This window comes from Oncorhynchus mykiss, chromosome 12 (genome assembly GCF_057628025.1).
Source record: "Oncorhynchus mykiss isolate SJ-2025 chromosome 12, ASM5762802v1, whole genome shotgun sequence".
NCBI classification, from domain to species: Eukaryota; Metazoa; Chordata; class Actinopteri; order Salmoniformes; family Salmonidae; genus Oncorhynchus; species Oncorhynchus mykiss.
The window spans coordinates 28163536-28187047 of NC_143033.1; the positions used below are offsets into that span (position 1 = coordinate 28163536).

General features: G+C 41.0%; 2 protein-coding genes across 5 annotated transcripts in view; both read right to left on the bottom strand.

Moving 5' to 3' along the window:
* Positions 1-102: 102 nt before the first annotated feature.
* LOC110537305 (MICOS complex subunit MIC27) lies at positions 103-7803 on the bottom strand. 3 transcript variants are annotated; one of them, XM_090191481.1, is made up of 8 exons: positions 7577-7803; positions 6693-6797; positions 6447-6566; positions 5894-5992; positions 3871-3962; positions 3351-3431; positions 1618-2325; positions 103-1496 (listed from the first exon to the last, which is right to left on the bottom strand). In XM_090191481.1, the coding sequence occupies exons 1-4, from the start codon at positions 7583-7585 to the stop codon at positions 5975-5977; spliced, it is 252 nt and encodes an 83-aa protein (XP_090047607.1). In that variant the 5' UTR covers positions 7586-7803; the 3' UTR covers positions 103-1496; positions 1618-2325; positions 3351-3431; positions 3871-3962; positions 5894-5974. The 3 variants fall into 3 exon arrangements, with proteins under 3 accessions (XP_090047607.1, XP_090047608.1, XP_090047606.1); XM_090191482.1 differs by lacking the exon at positions 3351-3431; XM_090191480.1 differs by having other exon boundaries at positions 1618-3431.
* Positions 7804-9210: 1407 nt separating this feature from the next.
* Positions 9211-23512, bottom strand: part of LOC110537307 (connector enhancer of kinase suppressor of ras 2) — a 73086-nt gene continuing 58784 nt past the window's right edge. For both annotated transcript variants that reach the window (XM_021623241.3, XM_021623240.3), the window contains 5 exons: positions 16023-16093; positions 15711-15811; positions 13830-14370; positions 13250-13461; positions 9211-11626 (listed from right to left, as the gene is read on the bottom strand). In XM_021623241.3, the coding sequence (XP_021478916.1) occupies positions 11405-11626; positions 13250-13461; positions 13830-14370; positions 15711-15811; positions 16023-16093 (1147 nt within the window). In that variant the 3' untranslated portion in view covers positions 9211-11404. The remainder of the gene's footprint in view (positions 11627-13249; positions 13462-13829; positions 14371-15710; positions 15812-16022; positions 16094-23512) is intronic.

The window sequence follows — 23512 nt, forward strand, 5'->3', positions numbered from 1 at the left end:
AAATACTCATATCATTCACAATTACTTTGCATGACTATCACAATACTTTATTTACCATTTGCACTTTTTCTCTGCTCTGATTAAAATTACAAAAAAGGAGAATGAAGGAAAATGCCTTTATTCCCTATTTGGCAATTATATTGCACCAAAATTATATTGCATATTGCACACATCTGAAACATGATTATCATTGTGAAGATCAGGGCTGGGGTGATTTCAAATTGAAGGCAGTCAATTCGTGAAGTGATTTTCATTTATAAAAAAAGAAAAGGGAGTGATAAAACATGTAAAATATGTCCTCTTGGCTGTACTGTAAAATAGCCTAATATATATATATATAAAAAAAAGTTTAAATATGTTGACAGTTCTATTAAAATACAAACAAATATGTTTGAAACATTTCCTTTTGAAAATACTAACTGACATCAAGTACAAGGACATTATTCCAATGATCCAAACACGCATATCAAACTGGCCAGTTCATAATGTAACATGACTTCCAGGTTCCTCTATGTGGGCTTATTTGTGAGTGTCTAACTTGTGCAAGAGCTGCACACATCCATAAACATTGGGGTTTTACAAAAAGGTTCAACTCAGTAGTTCTATAAAGTCTTACAAATGCTATAAAAACATGGATGTGTGTTAAAACGGCTCACTCGTTTACGAAATGCCACATGGAAAATATTTACATAGACTGACCAGACTAATAACAGGCATTCACCACGTGAATGTGGCTGACAAAAAAAGTGACAGCATAGCAGTGACCCAAGTAGTCCCTAGTAAAGAAAATAGATATATTTAGTGTAATGGTCCAGTTTGGTTAGTAACATAATTTGTGGACTCCACAAATTGAGGCTGTTCTGAGGGCAAAGGGTGTTCTTAATGTTTTGTACACTCCGTGTAAGCGCTGGTAAGTAAACCTTGTGTTGTGGCCCTGGAAGAAGAGTGTAAAGATGGCTGTTTGTTCTGGTGGATGTAGATGATGGCCTGCACCCTTCTCCCTGTGGGTGTCTTTGTAAACTGCAAGCTCATCTGCAAAGAAACACAAATGACAGAGTTCAAATTCAAATACAGTATGGGTGAGTCCTGATTCTCCATCCTTCTCCGTGTAATGAATTCAAATCGGATTGGTGAAAATTTTGTCCGGAGGCGGGAGTTTCCACCATTGGTAAATGCATGACAGGAAGTGCGCAAGTACACACTTGGGGAGAAGGGTGGAGAATCAGGACACACAGCCTGTGACTAACTGTTCCCAATCATTAAGGTAAAGAGAGAAATATGCACCTGAAAAACTATAGTTGCTTTAACAAATCACATTATTTTCCCATTTCTGTGGTTTTCCCTTATCCCCCCCCCCCTCCACACACACCCCCCCCCCCCCCCTTCTCCTTTTCCTCCTGTCGTTCTTCATCCACGCATGTTGTACAGGTCTTCATCCTCAGGGCTGACCTGGCCCAGGTCAACTAGCTTGGGGTCGGGTGCAAATTTGGGTTTCCCTGGAAATACCCAAAATATTTGTTAATTTCTTTATAGTTGACGTCAATATCTGATATTAAAAGAAGATGAAGCCAACCGCCTAGACTAAAATATCTTCACATTGATTCACCAGTGACTCACCAGCAGTTACTATTACAAACACAGATGGCTCCTCTGTTGGAGCTGGAGGAGCAGCCTCCTCAACAGGTGTAGATGCCGCCTCTTCAGCTGTAGGTGGGGCAGCAACCTCCTCAACAGGGGCAGGTGGAGGAATCTCTTCAGCAGGAGGTGCAGGGGCAGGCTCCTCGACAGGGGCCGTCTCAACAGAAGGCCCAAGGGCCGTCTCAACAGAGGGCCCAAGGGCCGTCTCAACAGAGGGCCCAAGGGCCGTCTCAACAGAGGGCCCAAGGGCCGTCTCAACAGAGGGCCGTCTCAACAGAGGGCCCAAGGGCCGTCTCAACAGAGGGCCCAAGGGCCGTCTCAACAGAGGGCCCAAGGGCCGTCTCAACAGAGGGCCCAAGGGCCGTCTCAACAGAAGGCCCAAGGGCCGTCTCAACAGAAGGCACAAGGGCCGTCTCAACAGACTCTTGCAACACCACTGCCTCAGCTGCAGCAGGTTCAGTGTCAATATAACCCTCTGCAGGGGTCACCTCTGTGGTGGGCTGAGGGGCAGGTTCAGCCTCGGATGGAACACCCTCCTCTATGGGGACTGGAGCAGAGCCAGGTTCAGAGGGAGGAGCCTCCTCAACAGCAGGCATGACTGGTTCAGATGATCCAGCTTCAGAGAGGGGCTTTGCCTCAGGTATTTCTGTCTCAGGGATAGGAGTTGGTGGGTGGGGCTTGCTGCTTCTAAACAGGAAAACATTGGTCAAGTTGTGTTTAATCCATAAAAATATGCTTTTCAAACTAAACTTTCCAACTCCCGAGAGTGCTTTAAAACGGCTTGTTAGATTTATTAATCATTGACCTGCCTACACTGAACAAAAATACTGTATAAATGCAACATGTAAAGTGTTGTTCCCATGTTTCATGAGCTGAAATAAAAGAGCCCAGAAATGTTCCATATGCACAAAAATCTTATTTCTTTCTATTTTTGTGCACACTTTTTTTTACATCTCTGTTAGTGAGCATTTATCCTTTGCCAAAATAATCCATCCACATGACAGGAGTGGCATATCAAGAAGCTGATTAAACAGCACGATCATGACACAGGTGCACCTTGTGCTGGGTACAATGAAAGGCCACTAAAATGTGAAGTTTTGTCACACAATACAATACCACAGATGTCTCAAGTTGAGGGAGTGTACAATTAGCATGCTGACTGACTCAAGGAATGTCCACCAGAGGTGTTCCCATATAATTGAATGTTCATTTCTCTACCATAAGTTGCATCTGTTTTAAAGAATTTGTTAGTACGTCCAAACAGCCTCACAACCGCAGACCACGTGTATGGCGTTGTGTGGGCGAGCAGTTTGTTGATGTCAACATTTTGCCATGGTGGCTGTGGGGTTATGGTATGGACAGGCATAAACTACAGACAACGAACACAACTGCATTTTTTCGATGGCAATTTGAATACCAAGATGAGACCCTGAGGCCCAGTTTTGGTAAGGTATCTTTGACCAACAGATGCATATCTGTATTCCCAGACATGTGAAATCCATAGATTAGGTCTAATTAATTTATTTATAACTTTCCTCATAACTCAGTAAAATCTTAAATTGCATATTGCATTTTATATTTTTGCTGAGTATAGAATACTGCTAAATGCATTTTTTCCACAGCGAAATCAATTTGAGAACATAGAGTAGATGAAAAATAGCATCTATAATGTCAATAGTCTGTAACTCAAGACTGACAGTTGGGGGAGTTACTTATTTGGGCTTTGATTTAAAGGTTGATGCCACATATGAGGTGGTGTACTGGTTGGCTGCATACATCTTCTGCCCAGTCATCTGCAGAAGAAAAGCCACTGTATTTTAGTTTTACAAAATTTCCACTTTGAAATATCAGACTTCAGTTGCCCTAACGAAAAAGGTATCAACCCCTATAAAAATGTCCACTAATTATAAGCAACATAATAACTCACATATCCTGTGCTGCTGAATTATTTTCCTGCTGTAGCAAACTGGCTCAAATGAAAGATCTTACATCTGAATATCCCTATTGCATATCACAATAAATCCAGTTTCTGCTTTTAATTTTAGCTCATATGCACATGAATGATACAAAACATATTGACATACAAGAAAACTAGATATTGTGCCATAATACAAAATGTGTTTTAACAGTCCAAAGTATTGGATCTCATGACATTTACTAGTGTGTAAAAAGGCCTCAGTGACAGTCGAAAGGAAGCTGTGGAATTGTTTTCTTTTTCCCTTTAATATGTACCTTTACCACAGTCACTGTCTGAGTGGGGTAGCACACGGCCATCCCAACAGTGACCATACCCAGAGGAACACCCAACATCATCAGATGTGGCCCTGCAGGGGGGAAAAAAAGTCAGCTACTCTACATAGTGGAACATGATACCAAAGAGACATTTGGCAACCTGCTTATTCAACCATTCTACTGCGAAGTGTACATTTTGGATTATCTACAGTGCCTATAGTTAATCTACATCCCCTTGAACTTCGTGCACATTTTGTAGCATTACATTGTGGGATTAAAATAGATTTCATTGTCATGATCTACACAAAATACTCTGTCAAAGTGGAAGATAAAAAATTGTCAAATTTTAAGATTAATGAAAAATAAAACAATAATATACCTTGATTAGATAAGTATTCACACCCCACTGAGTCAATACATGTTATAAACACCCTTGGTAGCAATTACAGCTGTGCGACTTCTTGGGTAAGTTTCATAAGAGCTTTGCACACCTGTATTGTGTGTATTTTTTTACATTTTATTTCACCTTTATTTATTTAACCAGGTAGGCTAGTTGAGAACAAGTTCTCATTTGCAACTGCGACCTGGCCAAGATAAAGCATAGCAATTCGACACATACAACAACAGAGTTACACATGGAATAAACAAAACATAGTCAATAATACAGTAGAATAAGGGAGTTAAGGCAATAAATAGGCCATGGTGTCAAAGTAATTACAATATAGCAATTAAACACTACATATAAACACTATATGGTAGATGTACAGAATATGAATGTGCAAGTAGAGATACTGGGGTGCAAAGGAGCAAGATAAATAAATACAGTATGGTATTTGCCATTATTTTTTTCAAAATTCTTCAAGCTCTGTCAAGGTCATGACAGCAATTTTGAAGTCTTGCCATAGATTCAAGCAGATTTGTCAAAACTGTAATTTGGCCACTCAGGAACATTCACTGTCTTCTTGGTATGCAACTCCAGTGTAGATGCTGCTTTGTGTTTTAGGTTATTGCCCTGTTGAAAGTTGAATTACTCTCCCAGTCTCTGGTGTAAAGCCAACTGAAGTAGGTTTTCCTCTAGGATTTTACCTGTGCTTAACTCCATCCTGTTTCTTTTTATCCTAAGAAAATTCCCCAGTCTTTGCCAAAGTCAAACATACCCATACCATGATGCAGCAACCACCATGCTTGAAAATAAGGAGGCAGTTCATCAGTGTTTTGTTGGATTTGCCCCAAACATACAGCTTTGCACCTAGGCCAAAAAGTGTATTTCTTTGCCATATTTTTCTGCAGTCTTACTTTAGTGACTTGTTGCAGACATACGCACGTTTTAAAATAATTGTATTCTGTATATTGTTCTTCTTTGACTGTCATTATTGAGGAGTCATTGCAATGTTGTTGATCCATCCTCAGTTCTCCAATCACAGCCATTGAACTCTGTAGCGGTTTTTAAAAATCACTAATGGCCTCATGGTGACATCCCTAAGCAGTTTCCTCCCTGTCCTGCAGCTTAGTTGATAAATTCTACTGCATCTTTAATGTGTCTGGGTAGTTTAATGCATCATCCACAGCATAAGTATTAACTTGACCAAGCTTAAAAGAGATATTCAATGTCTGATTTGTTATTGCTACCCATCACTGCCATTCTTTGAGGTCTTCGAAAAGCTCCCTGGTCTTTGTTCACTGAACAAACATAAACGCAACATGTAAAGTGTTGGTCCTCACTTTATGAGGACCAATGTTTATGTTTGTTCAGTGAACAAAGACCAGGGAGCTTTTCGAAGACCTCAAAGAATGGCAGTGGTCTTCTTGAGCTGAAATAAATAATCCTATACATTTTTCATATGCACAAAAAGCTTATTTCTCTCAAATTTTGTGCACAAATTTGTTTACGTCACCTATTTCAATCCTACTTTGTAGCTCAACAAAATATGCAAAAAGTTCAAGGGGGTGTAGACTTTGTATATGCACTATATAATAAACTGCTGGTCAATAATCTGGGGAGTATTCAGTAACTCATTATTACCTTTCCTTGCCAGGATCAGACCAGCTAACCCAGAGACTGTGATCACACTGACCCTCGGGAAGAAACCAGGAGGAGGATCTCTCAGGAACTCATATGTATCTAGGTAAAATAGACATGAAAAACAAAGTTGTTAGAGATTGAGATACTAGAACAGACCTACGGATATGTCAACAGAACACCCCCACTCCTCACCAGAACACCCCCACTCTCCAGCAGTATAGACTGTTACAGCTCCAACCTTGACAGAGGTATAAGCATTCTGGAAAAACAATGGTCAAACATAAATTAAACCAACAGAGCTGAGATATTACAGAATCACAAAAACTGCCATTTTCAGAAAGTCCCTCACCGTCTATTGATCTCATGGCATCTCTAACACAAAATGTGAGTTCTCATTAAAAGTAGACAATTACTATAACTGAACTAAAGAGCCACTCCAAAACTTCCAGCATGTCATTCCTAAAAACCCATATTGATGAATATTCAAATTAGCCAATACAACCAACAGTCAGCAGTGATAAGAGGCCATCATAGCCATATAGTGTAAGTATACCTTAACGGCTCTAACATATGGCCACAGCCCCACTCGGACCACACCCAGCCCACTCTGCAGATCTCCAGGCTGCTCATCCATGTAGTGTGTTGCTGTAGGGTCTGGAGCATAGATGGACAACTAAGAACAGAACAATAGATCATCATCAATTGATCGCCAAATGCATACAGTAAGAAGCATGGTGGTAATAGTCAAGTACCTCCCGGTTCTTGAGTAAATTGAACATCATCTTGGTCATTTGATTACCTCTCTAGGGGAGAGCCGCACGGTTTCTGTTTTGTCCTCACTCATGGCATAAATTTGAAACGAGGCCATTCCCATTGCTGCGGAGATCGCCGCCAGCTTCACTACCTGCAGACACACAGACTTTTGTCAAGATAGGCCTAAAGTAGTCCATAGTTTTCCTGTCTTATATTCACATCTCATCAGTTATTGAAGAGGCACAGTTGAATCTAATACAACACAGGCCTACACCCGTTTTGTGCCATCTAGTGCTAAAACTATGGACCTATAATTGGACAATATTCTACTGTAATTGATGAAAATGATAGGCCTAAATATAATTATTCTAATGGCAATTATAATACTGTTACGCATAGTATTACAATTATCAGAACAGTACTTTACTTCATGAAACCACGGGTGCAACATTTTTTTTTGAACTAATAATGCAATATCAATGGGATACTGATCAAAGAGATAAGACATTGAACTTGTTGAGCAGGGCTCTTCTAGATTAAAATAATTAAATTGATACAATAAAGACACATTTAGGACAGGTTATTAAGAAGAGGTGACCTCTTTCACATTGAACGAGTAGGCTATCTATGATAATCCTGAAATATACAGGAAAACACTTGGCTACATCCATTCTATATATACTTTAAAATCCACATTCGTAGCGAACGTTAACTAGATAGAATTTAGAGTCAGACCACAGCAATTTGCGTTTGGAGCTACAAGTTCTAAATGATGCGTGTAGCAAACAATGTTGTATTCACGCAATTCTAATCGACATACACACATGTAAACGGATACATTATTCGACCTTTTAAAAACAACCTTCGAGTCCCAGTTCAAACTCAAGGAAAACATTGTTTAGGAAAGACTTGCAATGTACAAATACTCACTGGAGCCATTATGGTACCGCCAGTGTCCTACAGGTGGCGACCAGGGACCAACTTTATCATAGGAAAACGCGTTAAATCCTGTTAATCTGTAACCACTTTCGTGCCCTCAAAGGCACTGTGCTATCGTTACATCAAATTGTTGTGTAACTATACCCAGATAGACCACAGCCCGTATTTTCCAAGGGAACAAATTAGTCATAGTGGGCAGAACAACCAAAGAGATGGACAGAGCCAAGCACGAGTTAGCGAGTTTATATTGGCTCGTTCTAGTGTATCTACATATTTCCGTTAGTGAACGCCTACTCTGTGGAGTACGCGTGTGCAATAACTCAATTGGCCTTTGCACTCCTTCTAAACAACGCAATATTTTACAATTTTGGCAAAAGATAAAGTCTACAAAACTAGGTCCACTCTGTTCATAACAGAGTTTAGTCTTGGGAACAGAAAACTGTATTGGGATCAAATGTTTCAGCAATGACAAAATGTGCGGAATGTTGACCAAAATCCATCTCCTTTCATCTTTTCCCACTGCCAGCCAAGTTAAATTGTGAGTGGAAACGCCAAGCGGATGTTTCACATTTATATATCCGGTGAAATACCTGACTCCTTGTTCTTCCATCATTGATTGGACTGAATCTTGGGTGCCGGTGTTGTGCCCAAAATTTCCCCCCTGACATAACCCCCCCCCCCCCTCCTTTATATAATTTCCTTAATTTTGTGGCTAGGGTCAAATACTTTCTGTGTGGCACACACATCAGGGTAAAATACTTTCTATAGAACAAACTTCACGTCAGGATAGGCAACCTAAATTAATAATGATTGTATGTGTATATTATATTAAACATAGACGTAAAATGTTGGCAAGCAGAAAACATTTCAGAACAACTATGGCGCAGTTATTATCCTTACACTTTCAAAAATACTAGTCGAATAAGGCATAGGAGAGATGACTAATTTTGGCAAAGAGATGTATTTATAGACTAATAAAAATCAGGAGCGGATTTAGGTACGGGTGACATGGGCAGCCGCCCAGGACTTTCTGCTACTAAGATTGCCGGGGTTGGCACCGGGCCATACAAGCTAGAACTGCCACATACACTTGAAACAAATAGCCAAAACGAAAACTGCAGACAAATTTCAGCTACTAAGATCAGTGAAATGTAGGCTAAACTGACAACTGAGTGAAGAGCAGAAATCTCAACTAGCAAGCAAGTCGCAGCAATGAAGAATACAAAGGGGGGGGGGGGGGGGGGGGATTCTGTCAGGGGGGAGATTTTCAGCACAACACAGGTACTATTTACATTTGGATGCAAGAGCTCCACAATACTTTTGAGCTAATATTGGATAAGTAGAACAAGAGCTCAAGCAGTTGAACCTTTGTGGTGGCGGTATCAGCTCCAGTGAGCTTCTGCCCAAGTTAAGCACTGTTTACTGGGTCAGTGAATAATGACCTCCACTATAACAATGACATACACATAGCAATGTTAATCAGTTTTCTTTATTTAGAGTATTGTTCTTCATTCCTGATCCTATCCTGGAAAAGCCTGCCCATTATGTGGGTCCCTATCAGCAGGGTTGAAGATCTGCTTTAGTTCAGAGTCCTGTTTTTATTGAAATAAATAGACATGAATGCATTTATTTGTGCAGTAATTCAGTTTATTGGTTTTACAACTTCAGTTTTACAACCTCGTACTGTATATATTTCTGAGAAACAAAAAGGCTACTTTTGATTCATAGGAAGAATAAATGTATCTCTTTCTTGATAACACTTTTTTTAATCAGTTAATGTACAGATAAACAGATAATAATATACTTCCAAAAAAGAGCAATATGTTCCTTTTTTTAATGTCGCAGTGCAACTTACATCTTAGCTACACACCTGCGCAGTTGTACTATGAGGTGCACACCTCCAAAATAACACAGTGGAACCCTGGACAGATTGGGCAGATTTCATGTACAATGTTTTAAAACATTGTGAGAACAATTACATTCTGGTTAAATGAAATACATTCTACAATACATGTACTGCTATTCATAAAATGTGAAAGTTGCAAGCAACAACTTGAGAGTAACTGCTGACACGTTTTATAAATGTTAGTAGCCTAAATGTCTAATATGACATGTAGCCAAACAATGCAGGGCCTGTGTAATCATACTGTATAATTTGAAGTCGATTATACTGTATAACAAATGTACTGACACCTAAAGGCATTTTAAGTATCAGGACACAACACTGGATGATAACTGGAGGTGAATTGAAGAAATGTCAATATCCTGCCAGGAATAAGGGAGCATGTATTAAGCAGCACAAAGAAAAACATTATAATTAAAATTTGATAGAAATGACATATTCCATCACAGGCAAAAGAAAGTCCAGAAAAAAGGCCTAAAAAGAATCAACCAAGTATGTCAAACTTTAAAAATGAAAAATGTGTTATGAGTTGTTGATCATGTATTTTAGGCAGAAGGAATGCAAACACATTGAAGTACTACTTCTTAACCTGTAGAAATAAACAACTTAAGCAAATACAATTCGACACAATTTCTGGGATCCTTTTGAAAATAAGCCAGTACCTTCACATAAAATCAACAGAGACACAGAAAGGGAACAGAATACATGAGCAAAACTCAAGACCTGAATCAACCCTGAAGATCAGGACGTAACTTCTGTGACAGGTGGAATGAAGCAAAAACAGTCATTCAGGAGACGCAATGCTTTTTGTCTTTTATATACTTTTTCTAAGAAAAATATAAGTAAAAAGATTCTGTCGTCACAGAATCTAAAGATTGCATTCACAAGTATATAGTTCACAGTTTTAAATAGAGGGTGCTGCTATGCAAACAATATCATATTTTTATTTAACACATTTCTCAACCTCAATGGCCACATGTACATGTTTACTACCATGCAGATGTTTGATTTCAAAAATAAATCTCACCAACAAATGCTATAATGATTGGCAAAATCAAAATAGCTACAAAGAGACATATCAATAAATGTAAAGTGTCATTCCGGTGAGCTGTGTTTGGCTAAACTACTTTGTTTAAATGTCAAACAAAATGTACATAATTATACATACATGTTAAACATGCAACATCCGTACATACAACAAAAATGTGTAATAAAACCCTACTGAGCTTCATACACTAAAAGCCCAAATACCTCCATCTCTTTCTCTCACTCTCTCTTCCTCACACACCTCTGTCCTATCCACACTTACACAAACATACAGTGCATCACATACACTTTTACACAGATTGAGGCTTTCTTTCTGGGGGCTCAGGGTCACACAGTAACATGTTGGCCCAGTAGGGGGGTGCATTGTTGTAATCAGAATGATGCCTATAGCCCGTCGCTACATAGCTCTCTCTTCAAGCAGCATTAAAGGGGAAATAAAAAATGAAATAAAATCAAAGCTTGCTTCCTCTTAAGCAAGGAAATAAATAACAAAAATGAGAATCGAAGAAAAAAATGCACTGCATCAGCCAAAAACAGTTCTTGTCTTCTTTTTGTTGTTAAGTTCTCTTTCAATCTATTCATCTGTTGCATTTTCTGTTTTGAAGATAATAATGAAGAAGGATAGTTTCTCCACACATGCAGAATGGCACCCCGTGGGAGCCTTATTTTATTCAATATACAGTATATACACCGACCGTAACTCTCTTCTGTTTGATCTCAGTGCAGTATGTACACATATTACAGTGATTGGTTTGTCAGTTCATTTGCTGTGAATGGTGACGGTAGACCCTGGCTGCATCGACGATTGGCGGGGAAAGAGATGATTGCATGATTCCACAGTGTCTTCCTGTTACTCTGTATCTGAGCACTCAAACGTGAGTTTCGATGAAGGAGTGGGTGTGCATCATCAGAGGTGGAGACAGGGGTGAGAGGTCGGACCCCTCAGGGTGAGACTCTGTCGGGGCAGAGCTGAACTCACAGATGTCCACAAACAGCTCATGGTGTTGCTGCTTCCACTCCTGGAACTTCTGGGAGTTTAGACCGGGGTCGTCCAGCACTTGGCTGATAATGGCCAGATCACCCTCTTTGGCCTGTGGGAACACATCAGTTAGTGTTTGGCTTACATACCACCTAAATGACCCCACTCATATGCCACCTCCCTCGCATCGATATAGACAGCCACCTGCTGGACCTGTAACATCCTATACCATTCATATTTGCCCTTTGCAGTGTTTTCCCTAAGCGCTGGCCGTTGGCTAACCAGCCAATAACAGACTGATTATTGTCCGGCTACTTTTTCCACTTCATAAATTAACTAGGCTTCTTTTTATTTAAAAGTTTAAATTCACTAGTCAGAAAAGTCAGTATAGCCTTCTCCCCCCAGAATAAACAATATGCATCTTCTAGTGCCCTATTGGTAGGAAAGGCGCCTGTCAGTCATAAAGCGAGCGATGACAGGGAAACACTGCTGGTTTGTCAGTCTGCTGTCTGTCCCGACTCTCGGTACATGCTTCTTCATCGTCTCCTGTGAGTGAATTTACACGCCCCATGTAATGTAACTGGTAACGATGACTTGAAATCTATTTAATTATTGTTTTGTGGCACATTCAACTATTTTATTTCATGTATTTTATATAGCCAGCCACGGAGTCGGGGCACAGGCTATTTCCTGTGCTTTGATTGACGATCGAACAGCAAGTGTTGACTAGTTTATTAATAGTGTCGAACTGACTGAATAAGTCAGTCTCCTACTGTATATACTTTGCTATTCATAAATCATACAATGTAGTTACATGTCCATGGTATCTCATCGGAACAAGTAAACCAAATATCTTGTTTGTATTTTCCTAGGACTTGAAGCCCATGTCAAAACTTGCCACAGTAAACTAAATTGAAAGAGTAGACTCGACTAGTTTCTCTGACTATATTACTAAGCTACCGCCTTCCCTCTAAGTCCAACCCCCAGTGAATGATTGCCAGGTCTGAAACCCCACCAACTCTGAAACATCCTGCCCCCTCCCCTGACAATCCCACCCACAGTGAATGATTGACAGGCCAAACTGTTAAAGGGATAGTTCCCCCAAATTACAAAATGACACCTTGGTTTGCTTATCCTTAGTGTCCACAGCCACAAAGCCAATAAAATACATAATTTGAAGAACAAACATCATTGTGGCAATTCATATCTTGCAGCAAAACTGTAAATATGACTTTAATCTCAAGAGAAGACAGGTTAAAGGTTAAACAAAATAAGCTTATTTTACCTAGGTCTAGATGATATCCAATGCAACACACTGAATTCATACATTTTCAGTAATTTTAATTGCAAAGTCATGTCTTTCTACTCAGTACCACAACTCATTTAACCAATTTGGGATGTAAAGTTGTACAAGCATTTCGCTACACACGCAATAACATCTGCTAAATATGTGTATGTGACCAATACAATTTGATTTGATTTTAACTATTCAATAATTTAGCTGTATAGTTTGGATGAAATCAAGGCATTAGAATGTACCAGAGGCCACCAAAATAGAGCTTGTTCTGCAAAAACAAAATGTCTTTCCCCAGGAGGGGAAACCGGAACCACAAAGTCCGGAACTCCCTGGCTGGCTACTTTTCATATTTGGCTGGCTACTTCATATACTTGGGGAAAACACTGCCTATGACTGCCCCACAGCCTGCCCTGTGGCTGTGTCCCTTCCTCTCCGTACCTTGAGCGTGCTGCGCAGGGCACGAATGCGGTGCAGCTTGTCATTGATGACAGGGTCATTGCAGCGCTTGACGAAGGAGCGTCTGAACTCCTGTTTGGTGGAGGGCCTCTGCTCCCCCAGGGCAGACAGGCTGGCCTGCTCTATGGAGCGATACAGCTCATGAAAGCCATCCACTCCCTCATGATCATGGCCTCGCTCTTTAGACCGAGAATCTGAGCGGGGAAATTAGGACAGGATTTCAAAGCTAAACCTTATTCAACCATTTTAACTTGGATACAAGCTTTACAAAGTACCTTGTCTAGGGTTGCAAAATTCTGTGAACTTTCAATAAATTCCCTGGTTTTCCAGAAATAGTGGTTGGAGGATCCAGGTTTTCTATGTACTCCTAATTCCAGGAATCGTCCAACTGGGATTTCGGGAAAACCAGGGAATTTATTGAAAGTTCACAGAATTTTGCAACCCTAACCATGTCATCAAATGAATATATAATCAAGGCATAACCAGGTATATGTGTATTTTTTAAACAGTAACTTGAAATCTGAGGAGTCCTAAAGAGAAGCCTGGCGAGAGCAGGAAGTACCTTGTTTTTTTTTGGAGTTGTGCTTTCTGAATGGCACCTCATCGTCCTCACTCCTCTCCTCTGAGGGTCCTGCTGGGCGCAGGCTGCCCTTGGTGCCCTGCACGTCCCTGTTCCGGGGCAGGCTCTGGCTGCGCTGCTTATGTGTACAGTGGTGGAGGCGCTGCTCACGCTCCTCTATGTCCACCAATGGGAAGGGCCCATCTCTGTCAGGTTGCCGGCGCCTCTGGGCGGGTAGCGTGGCCTGACGCCGGCGCTCGGGAGACATGAGCAGCTGACCCATTCCCATGTGGCCACTGCCGTAGCCTCCATCGCCCCTGTCACCCTCCCCCGGCACCGTCTGCAGGAAGTGGAGGCCCGAGCTGGTGAGAGGCGTCTCGATCAGGTCCTGCCAGGAGCGGCGTTGGGTGTCACGGAGGGTGGGGCGGCAGCTGGAGGAGTGGGTGCTCCCGGGGACGTCCGGACGGGAATCTTCAGCAGAGGAGTGGGAGTACGTGGACTCACTGGAGAAGTGGCGCTCAGGGAACGGACTGGAGGAGTTCACCTGGAAGGGCACCAGTGGACAGAGGTATTTAATGATAGGGTCATTATGTATTGTATGAGTTTAAGCATAAGTGTGCGTATCAGTGGGGGCTTCTCAGAGGAGGAAGAGGAGGACAATCCTCCTCAGTGAATTTCATTTAAAAAAATGTTAGCTTCCGTCCTCCTCAGGGTACATTGACTTCAAATGGTTCTCACCCCATTCCAGTAATCATGACAACTTCCAGAGGACAACCTCCAACCTATCAGAGCTCTTGCAGCATGAACTGACATGGTGTCCACCCAAGCAAAGAATCAGACAATTAATATATTACTGAGAGCATAAGCTACAGCTAGGAGAGACTCAAGGAGAGAGAGAAAGACTATATTAATTTAATTTAAAAAACAAAAACACTTTCAGTTTTACAAATGCTAGCTAGTTTGGCCTACTCAAACACCCTGATCAAACAGAGGGATGATATGTTAGCTAGCTGGCTATGACTATCCAACACACACTGGAACTCTTCCAAGTCAAGGTAAGCTTTTGGTTTCACTCATTTATTGCCACCAGGACCCGCCGGTGTAACTGCTAAACTGCTTACAGACTATACACTAACGTTACTGCATGATTGTAGTTGGTTTACTAACGCATTAGTTCTATACGCGATGTTGTCTATGACGTTACTTTAGCTAATATGGTGACAATAATGTAGGTTGTGTGTAGCGGTTAGGATACAGTTTGGCTTGGAAAGGTTTTTTTGCCTGGTCACATACAGCTGATGTGTTGTGCATTGAAGTCCACATACGAAGGGAAAAGGTGAGAGAGGGAGAGCGCATAGATGCGAGAAAGAATACAACGTGGCCGCTATGAAAGTTAACTGTGTTTACGTGTGATTAGGGGTGCATTCATTTCGCTGATTCTGTCGAAAAACATTTCTTAAACAGAAGCAAACGGAACGAAAATGGGAATAAACTTACCTGAATTTGTCCAATAGAAACTCTCATTTGCAACTGTTTGACTAATGATTACACCCTAGATCAGCTAGATGCAGGCAAGAGTGTGCAAGGCGGTTTTGAATGTGTCACTATCTGTCCATGTGTCAGTGTCTTTTCTCTCTACCTGTAGCAAACTCATGATGGGTATAGGGAAAATTAGAGTATCATATAGTACTGTAGCTTAAACCTATCAATGTTACATTGAACTGAGTGAATAGGATATGAATGACAGTCATCCAATATGCTATAATAGAAATAAGGCCATGCTTGTGAAAAAAATAATTGCCCTCCCTCATCTTAAATAGCACCGACCGCCACTGGTGTGTATGTGTGTGTGTTCCAGAATGTGGACCAGATGCCTGCACTCACAGACGGGGTGCGGTGGTAGGTATCACAGCGTGATGACATGCCCTCTTGTTTCAGGGTCATAGAACCATCAATCTCATCCTGGTCACTCTCACTCCAGTAATCTGAAACACACATCAAAGTTGAACATCAATAAAATAAACAGCTTGGGTGACCTCATCCATGCCAATACTGTCAGTATTGCACTACAGTACAATAGGTATTGATCTAACACACTTATGTAACATTTTACGTCAATGTCCTAAAATCACTCAATTTCCACATCACAACAGGATGTTGTCCGATGTCATTAAACATCTAGTCAGATTGTCCTACCTTCATCAGGGCGAGAAACTTTATCGTCGGGTGTGTAGCCAATCGCTGCCAGCCCCAGCCGGTTCATCCATCTAAAATGGGTAAGAAGACAGGGTGCAGATACACAACATGAGAAGGTTAATCGACTAACTGATACCATACTGGGAGTGCTAGGAAGTTTGAAATGTGTTGTGTTGCCAGACTCGCCGCCTGAACAAATCAGTTGGAGGGGCCTTTGATTTCCACAGACGGACCATTTTTTCATGCGACTCTTTTCATGTGACCTATGTGTGCATGCACTTGCATACATTTTTTCAATGAGTGTAATAGTAAAGACCATAGGCAGCTCGTGAATTTCAAGTTTGGTGAAGCTTACAATTCATCCTACCATTTCTACCGATCTGAGTGCCAGTTATGATTATTTTTAAATGCACATTTCATGGAACAGTTTCATTAAAAAAATGGTTAATCATAAAAATCCGAAGTTGGCCATAAATGATACAAATCTAAAACTATGGAGAGAGCACTAGCCTCTGTCATAGACACACTGATACACTGTGAACCATTAGTGACTAAAGAAATGAGAGCATACAACTCAGAGATAGCCTACAGGCCAATGCAGCAGTGGGCTACATTTAGTAAAGAATACAGTTGAAGTCAGAAGTTTACATACACCTTAGCCAAATACAATTAAACTCAGTTTTTCACAATTCCTGACATTTAATCCGAGTAAAAATTATTCTCCGTCTTAGGTCAGTTAGGATCACCATTTTATTTTAAGAAAATGAAATGTCAGAATAATAGTAGAGACAATTATTTATTTTTTTCATCACATTCCCAGTGGGTCAGGAGTTTACAAACACTCAATTAGTATTTGGTAGCATTGCCTTTAAATTGTTTAATTTAGGTCAAACGTAGCGTTTCAGGTAGCCTTCCACAAGCTCCCCACAATAAGTTGGGTGAATTTTGGCCCATTCCTCCTGACAGAGCTGGTGTAACTGAGTCAGGTTTATAGGCCTCCTTGCTCGCACGTGCTTTTTCAGTTCTGTCCACATATTTTCAAAGGGATTGAGGTCAGGGCATTGTGATGGCCACTCCAATACCTTGACTTTGTTGTCCTTAAGCCATTTTGCCACAACTTTGGAAATATACACAGCCAGAAGAGGACTGGCCACCCCTCATAGCCTGGTTCCTCTCTAGGTTTCTTCCTAGGTATTGGCCTTTCTAGGGAGTTTTTCCTAGCCACCGTGCTTCTACACCTGCATTGCTTGCTGTTTGGGGTTTTAGGCTGGGTTTCTGTACAGCACTTTGATATATCAGCTGATGTAAGAAGGGCTATATAAATACATTTGATTTGATTTAAACTTCCGACTTCAACTGTATATATATTTTTTTCTTTCTGTTTTGCATGTTATTTTGGCATTAATACGTGTCACATACCAATGTAATTATTTATTTTTTACGAGTTAATAAAGCCGCATACAAACATGTTCTCTGTTTTGCTTTCTTGAGTAAGACAGCTCCAAAATGCATGTTTCTTTTCAGCCTAGCTCAGCGCTTTCTGTGGTGGTGGGGCAGCCAGCGGAAAATACGGAGCGTTGGGGTTGGTAATGTTTTCTAGTTGTGCCGTGATTGGCTCAGTGTTCTGTCACTGATGGGGACACTACGTCACCACAAAATCTACAGGTAGAGCTCGGAAATTTAAGCCCCTTGGGTGCTGCCGTAGACTTACATTGGAAGTGCCCATCCAATAAGTCTCATGGTCATTGCCCAAAGATAAAATGACGTCAAATCACGTTATATCTACCGTAGCTTTGATTGGACCGATCATGTCAACATCATACTTTCAAAATCTTAGCTAGAAAGCTAGCAGTCATCATCATGCATCAAGTCGGCAATCTGCTGGAAAATCCCTTTCAATCATTGTCATATGAAGAGAAATTATAGATAAAAACGTATCGGTGCTCATCAGCCATTGGACATAAACATAACACAACAAGTTGGAAATGACAAATTCAACAATGAGTGCTAAGGCGCCACTGCAGTCCCGGGTTCGATCCCAGGCTGTGTCACAGTCGGCTGTGACCGGGAAACCCATGAGGCGGTGCACAATTGGCCCAGCGTCGTTTAGGTTAGGGGAGGGTTTGGCAGGCCAGGATGCCCTCATCGTGCTCAAGCAACTCCTTGTGGCGGGCCGGTCACCTGCAAGCTGACTCTGCCAGCAGCATACCACCCTGCATACTACTGCTGGCTTGCTTCTGAAGCTAAGCAGGGTTGGTCCTGGTCAGTTCCTGGATGGGAGACCAGATGCTGCTGGAAGTGGTGTTGGAGGGCCAGTAGGAGGCACTCTTCCCTCTGGTCTAAAAAAATATCCCAATGCCCCAGGGAAGTGATTGGGGACACTGCCCTGTGTAGGGTGCCGTCTTTCGGATGGGAAGTTAAACGGGTGTCCTGACTCTCTGAGGTCATTAAAGATCCCATGGCACTTATTGTAAGAGTAGGGGTGTTAACCCAGGTGTCCTGGCTAAATTCTCAATCTGGCCCTCAAACCATCACGGTCACCTAATAATCCCCAGTTTACTATTGGCTCATTCATCCCCCTCTCCCCTGTAACTATTCCCCAGGTCGTTGCAGCAAATGAGAATGTGTTCTCAGTCAACTTACCTGGTAAAATAACGGATAAATAAAATAAATTTGGTTGTCAGTTCGACAGTGTTTCCTCTGACACATTGTTGCTTCTGGGTTAAGCGAGCAGTGTGTCAAGAAGCAGTGCGGCCTTGCTCTTGACCTTCACCGAGTCCGTAGGGGAGTTGCATCCATGAGACAAGATCGTAACTACCAATTGGATTTTACAAAAACGTGGGTAACGCCATGGGCCTTTGAATACACTGGCCATGCTGTCAATCCATGCTGTCAATCCAGCATGACTTCTGCCAAGTTCAAAACAACTGGAAACTCGGAACTGAGAAATCTCAGACTTCATTGAGTTCAAGACAACTGGGAACTCAGATAAAACTAGCTGCGACTCTGAAAATACGGAAAATAATTTTGAACGGTCATCCAACTCGGCATTCCGGGCCTCTTTCTAGAGCCCACAAGAAGGACCGCCGCACTACCTTCCTGTTGAAGTGAGCACAGCACAACAAGGTGAGTCCAAATGTCTTGTATGCTGCTGCATAAATGATGTAATATGCCAGGGAGATATGTATACTGTAGCCAAGAAAGTAATACCAAGTGTATGTTGTGTAGTAAGCTGTTATGTGCCTAACCCTAATAATTTGGTCCCTTTCCCCCTCATAACTTAGCCTACTGTTCTGACTTGATGGTGCACATGTAGCCTATAACTTGTTTTAGAGAACTGTAATCATCGAATACTGTAAGAGCTTTCATTGTCTGCTTATATGCTCCCTTTATTTATCCTACGGTTCTGACTTGGTGTACAGGGAGAATACTGTAAGAACGGCCCATTTTCTGAATTCTGTCGCTGTACATTTCAAAAGTGCTGAACAAATAGTTATATTGACTACGTCAGTCCTAGCTCGCTCATTAAGGTCTTAATCTAAATTATGGATTGCCTCTTATCCGCTCATTGTTCCCCTATGCCATAGTTTGTACATATCACTTGTCAGTAGAAACCACATTTGTTTAACAAGTCAGCCATATCAGCTATGTTTTTTAAAAAGCCTGTAAATGAGGCTGAATTAACTGTTTCGCTGCCAGACAAGGGTCCGCTGATAGCCAGGTGTAGCTGTGGTAGGCCCTAACAAGGTTGTGGGCATGGTTTGTCAATGTGCAATGAATGTATTGTTTAGTGTTGTGTTGTGTTATGTAGTGGCTTTACTGGCATGCATCAAAAATAAAGAATTGTTTGCCACACCAAGATTTACATGCTAAAATCGCCACTGAATAGGCCAATAACTTCCAACAACTACTAAGTAAAATACATAGGCCTAAAGCTGACAAATAAGAACAGTAGAAAATATCCAAATGAAAATGTTGGTTCTTTCAATCACATTAATCTCTCTTCTCCGCATGTCTGCCTCCCTTTCTCCCTGTCTTGACTTGAGCTATTGCCAGTGAAGTTCAACATTGCATCAAATCATCAGAGGGTCCAGTCTGAAGCTGTCGTTAACAAACTTGCAACAGTGTATCAAGTTGCCTATTCCAGGCCCTTAAAGTGTCCTGCTCCAGTAAGCCCAGGACAGAAAGCAGCTTTTTATGACGTTTCCACTGGATATATATATTTAGCTCTTTTCACACAGAGGCTTGGGGATTGAGGCCGGGAGTGTTAGAAAGATTTCTCAAATACTGAGAAACTATCATGCGCAATGGATGTTAATTAAAAAAAACTGACTTTGTTGACTCGTGTGAGGCGAGGAAAAAATGAGTGGTGTACGTGGTCAGTTAAGACAAAAATAAAGCAAACATCGGCAAAATGGGCCCTTCTTACATACGTATGCATGCATTCTGAAATGAGACACACCATATCTTCACCACACCTCCTCCCCTTCTTGATGCCACATTTTAAATTATACTAAAGACACATTATCTTCACACATATTTCAGATGCTTTTTACTGACAGCCGCAACTCAATCAGCTAGACCTATTGCCACGCGCACTAATCAAATTGCAGGCTTCCCATACAATCCACAGCCATTTTTTTTAAAGAAGCTAATGATCCTCTGTGGATAAGTCATGCTCCCCGGTGAAGTGTTTTGAATGATTTTATGTTGACAGGAGTAATTATATAATTTTGGCTAAACATCCATTTATTTTAGGATAATCCAGCATCCTAACAGTGCACAGTTTATGGAATGTACGTATCATTAGGATCATAAGAAAAGCCATGCGTGAAACATTTAATGTAAGTGTTGCGATTACAGACAAACATTTAGGCTTGAACAAATCTTGTGTTGCAATTCTGATGTACAACAATAACTTTCAGAGTTTGGGCAGTTTCATCTCACCAACAAAAAACATGTATACCAAACGGCCTGTGAGGAGTGCTACACGAACAAGCATAACACAGTATAAAAAACACGGAAGTCAGGGAAACTGGAGAGCGGTTTCCTGCACGTTTTCAAGGTAAAGTCTCTATTACTCAGTTGAGTTTACTTCACATGTAGGTAGCTAATGTAATGGATTTGTTTGCCAGAGCAAGTCTAGATATCACTAGCTGTATTATGCCTACAACAGTGAAGTTTCAGTCTGCTAGGTGTACAGTATATACACAGCACGGGCATCCCCATGCATGCACCTTATGACTAATTCAATATTGCACCATCCCATTCTCTGGGCTCTGTCTGCAATCATAACCAGTAGTATCAACCAGGAATAATGAAACATAGAATAATGATAGATGTTTGTTGAATCTATAAATTATGTATGACCACTGGAGACTTTGCCACTCAAAATACATTTTTATAGAATATTTTGACATTTATTTATCACTCAAAATCATGCCAAAGCATATTATGTAGGAGGGGCTAAAACAATTTATTTTTAATAATTTGACATGATTTATAGTCATCGGGTCACGAACATATGGACTTTGAAATTAACAAGGGAGACGTTAAATGAAGGAAAAGTCTGGCATAAGCTTATTCCCGCACTTTACAATAACTCTGTTGCAGTGGTCTTAGGTAGTCTCCATATAGTCTATCCCCTCCATAGTGACACTGCTGCCCAGTTGAAGAGTGTGTGATCTCTATGCAGCACCATACGCATTCGGAAAAGAACACCTCAGCCTCAGAAGAGTCCCTTCTGGGGGCATGCAGTCATAGAGTCATTATATCCTAATGTAGGCCTATTTGCCTACTAGCCAAATAAAATGCAGAGCATGCATGATGCGTGCAACTCGTCATTCCAACATATTTGAACATTTCATTCATCCTTCATTCAGTTGTCAGTCAGTATGTCATCCATTCTGTCATTTGTCGGAGTTACAATAGGAACTAAATCAAAGAGAATAGAACAGTCTTATCCAATTGTTTATTGAAATCCATGTGTGTATTCAAAATGATCTAAATTCTCCAAAGTTATTTAGCCTTTCACTTTAATAATTCAATGTTTAATTTAGGCCTATCCAAAAACAAAAATAGGCCTTCAACTTGTATGCATTGCAATTTAGGCTATCATTTTGGGTACTGGTGTCTTGCGGAATAATTTTAGAACTTAGGCTTCCCCTTAAAAAGAGACCCTAGCTCACAGGGTTCTAAATATATTTGAAACAAAATAATTGAAGAAGCCCATGCAGTGGCTGATAGGGAAAACAGATCTGGCAATAAGAATAAGCTATAGATAGTCTTGACCATTTGGGACCTCTTGGCTATTTTACTCAGGACCGGTTATAGCCAAGACTTAATATTTTGTTATGTCTCATTTATTGATATGGATATAGCCTCTGCATGATGGGGTTGTGCAATGCAAATGGCTATAACAAGCCTACATACAAAGTGGAATTCACAATACAACAGTCAAAATGCCCAATATAAGGCCTACAGTCCGTGCTCCCAAATACTGGAAAAAGTGTAATTCATTAGGTTACATGATCACCACAGTAGCCCTACACAGCTATAAAAATTAATTATGCAATTATATGGCCATTAAATAACACACAGCAGCATGGCATATTTAGATAGTGGAATAGGCCGAGCCTAAATCATATTTACTTTCTATTTTGCAGCTCAGGCGGTTATTCTGTACAAGGCTCTTCTGTATCTTTATAGTATCATTCTCACACAAGTCATTTGCTGAAGGCCCAAGCCTACACTACGCCATCTAGTTGTACTACGTTGTTATTGAATGCCGTTCTAAAACAAGCTCTTGACATTTATTTTGGAAATGAAACCGGAAGCTGCAAAGCAACTCTAACATCTGGGCTAGAGTTGCTTGATTGACTAGCTACATTCAGTTCATGTCCTTTACAGATGCCACATTCCTGACAAAAGTTTGTATGTATAAAATATATCTGTAACCGAGTTAAGGGAGACAAAGTAAGAATTGAACGTGTAAATGTTCATTCATAGTCATAACATTGGGTTTGTACGTTTACAGATCAAATTGAACAGTTCGTTTCATGTTTCACGCATGGCTTTTCTTACGATCCTAACAATTTCCGTATGGATTTTCTTACGATCCTAACTATACATACATTCAACCTTTTAGCAGCTATCTGGCTCCATAACTGTGCAATTGCCATCGTTCCTTTCTAATTCGCAAGAGGCTGAAACTAGAGATCTGCATATAATGACGAGATGCTCATGTCTCAGCCCTAACAACGGGAGTGTTTGTCCCAAAGGCGGGAAGGCAGGCGACAAGTTTAGGTCTGCATATTATTCCCATAGAAACGCATTGGTCTTATTTATACTGGACAGATTTTGTCAAGAGAGCCCTCTCGCTTTGCCTCTTCCTCTGCTGAAACTATATCACTGAAGAAACCACCCGAGCGAGCGAAACAGTATGTAGCCATTATGTCTCAGTATTAGACCATGTATCTGATGCTGTCTGG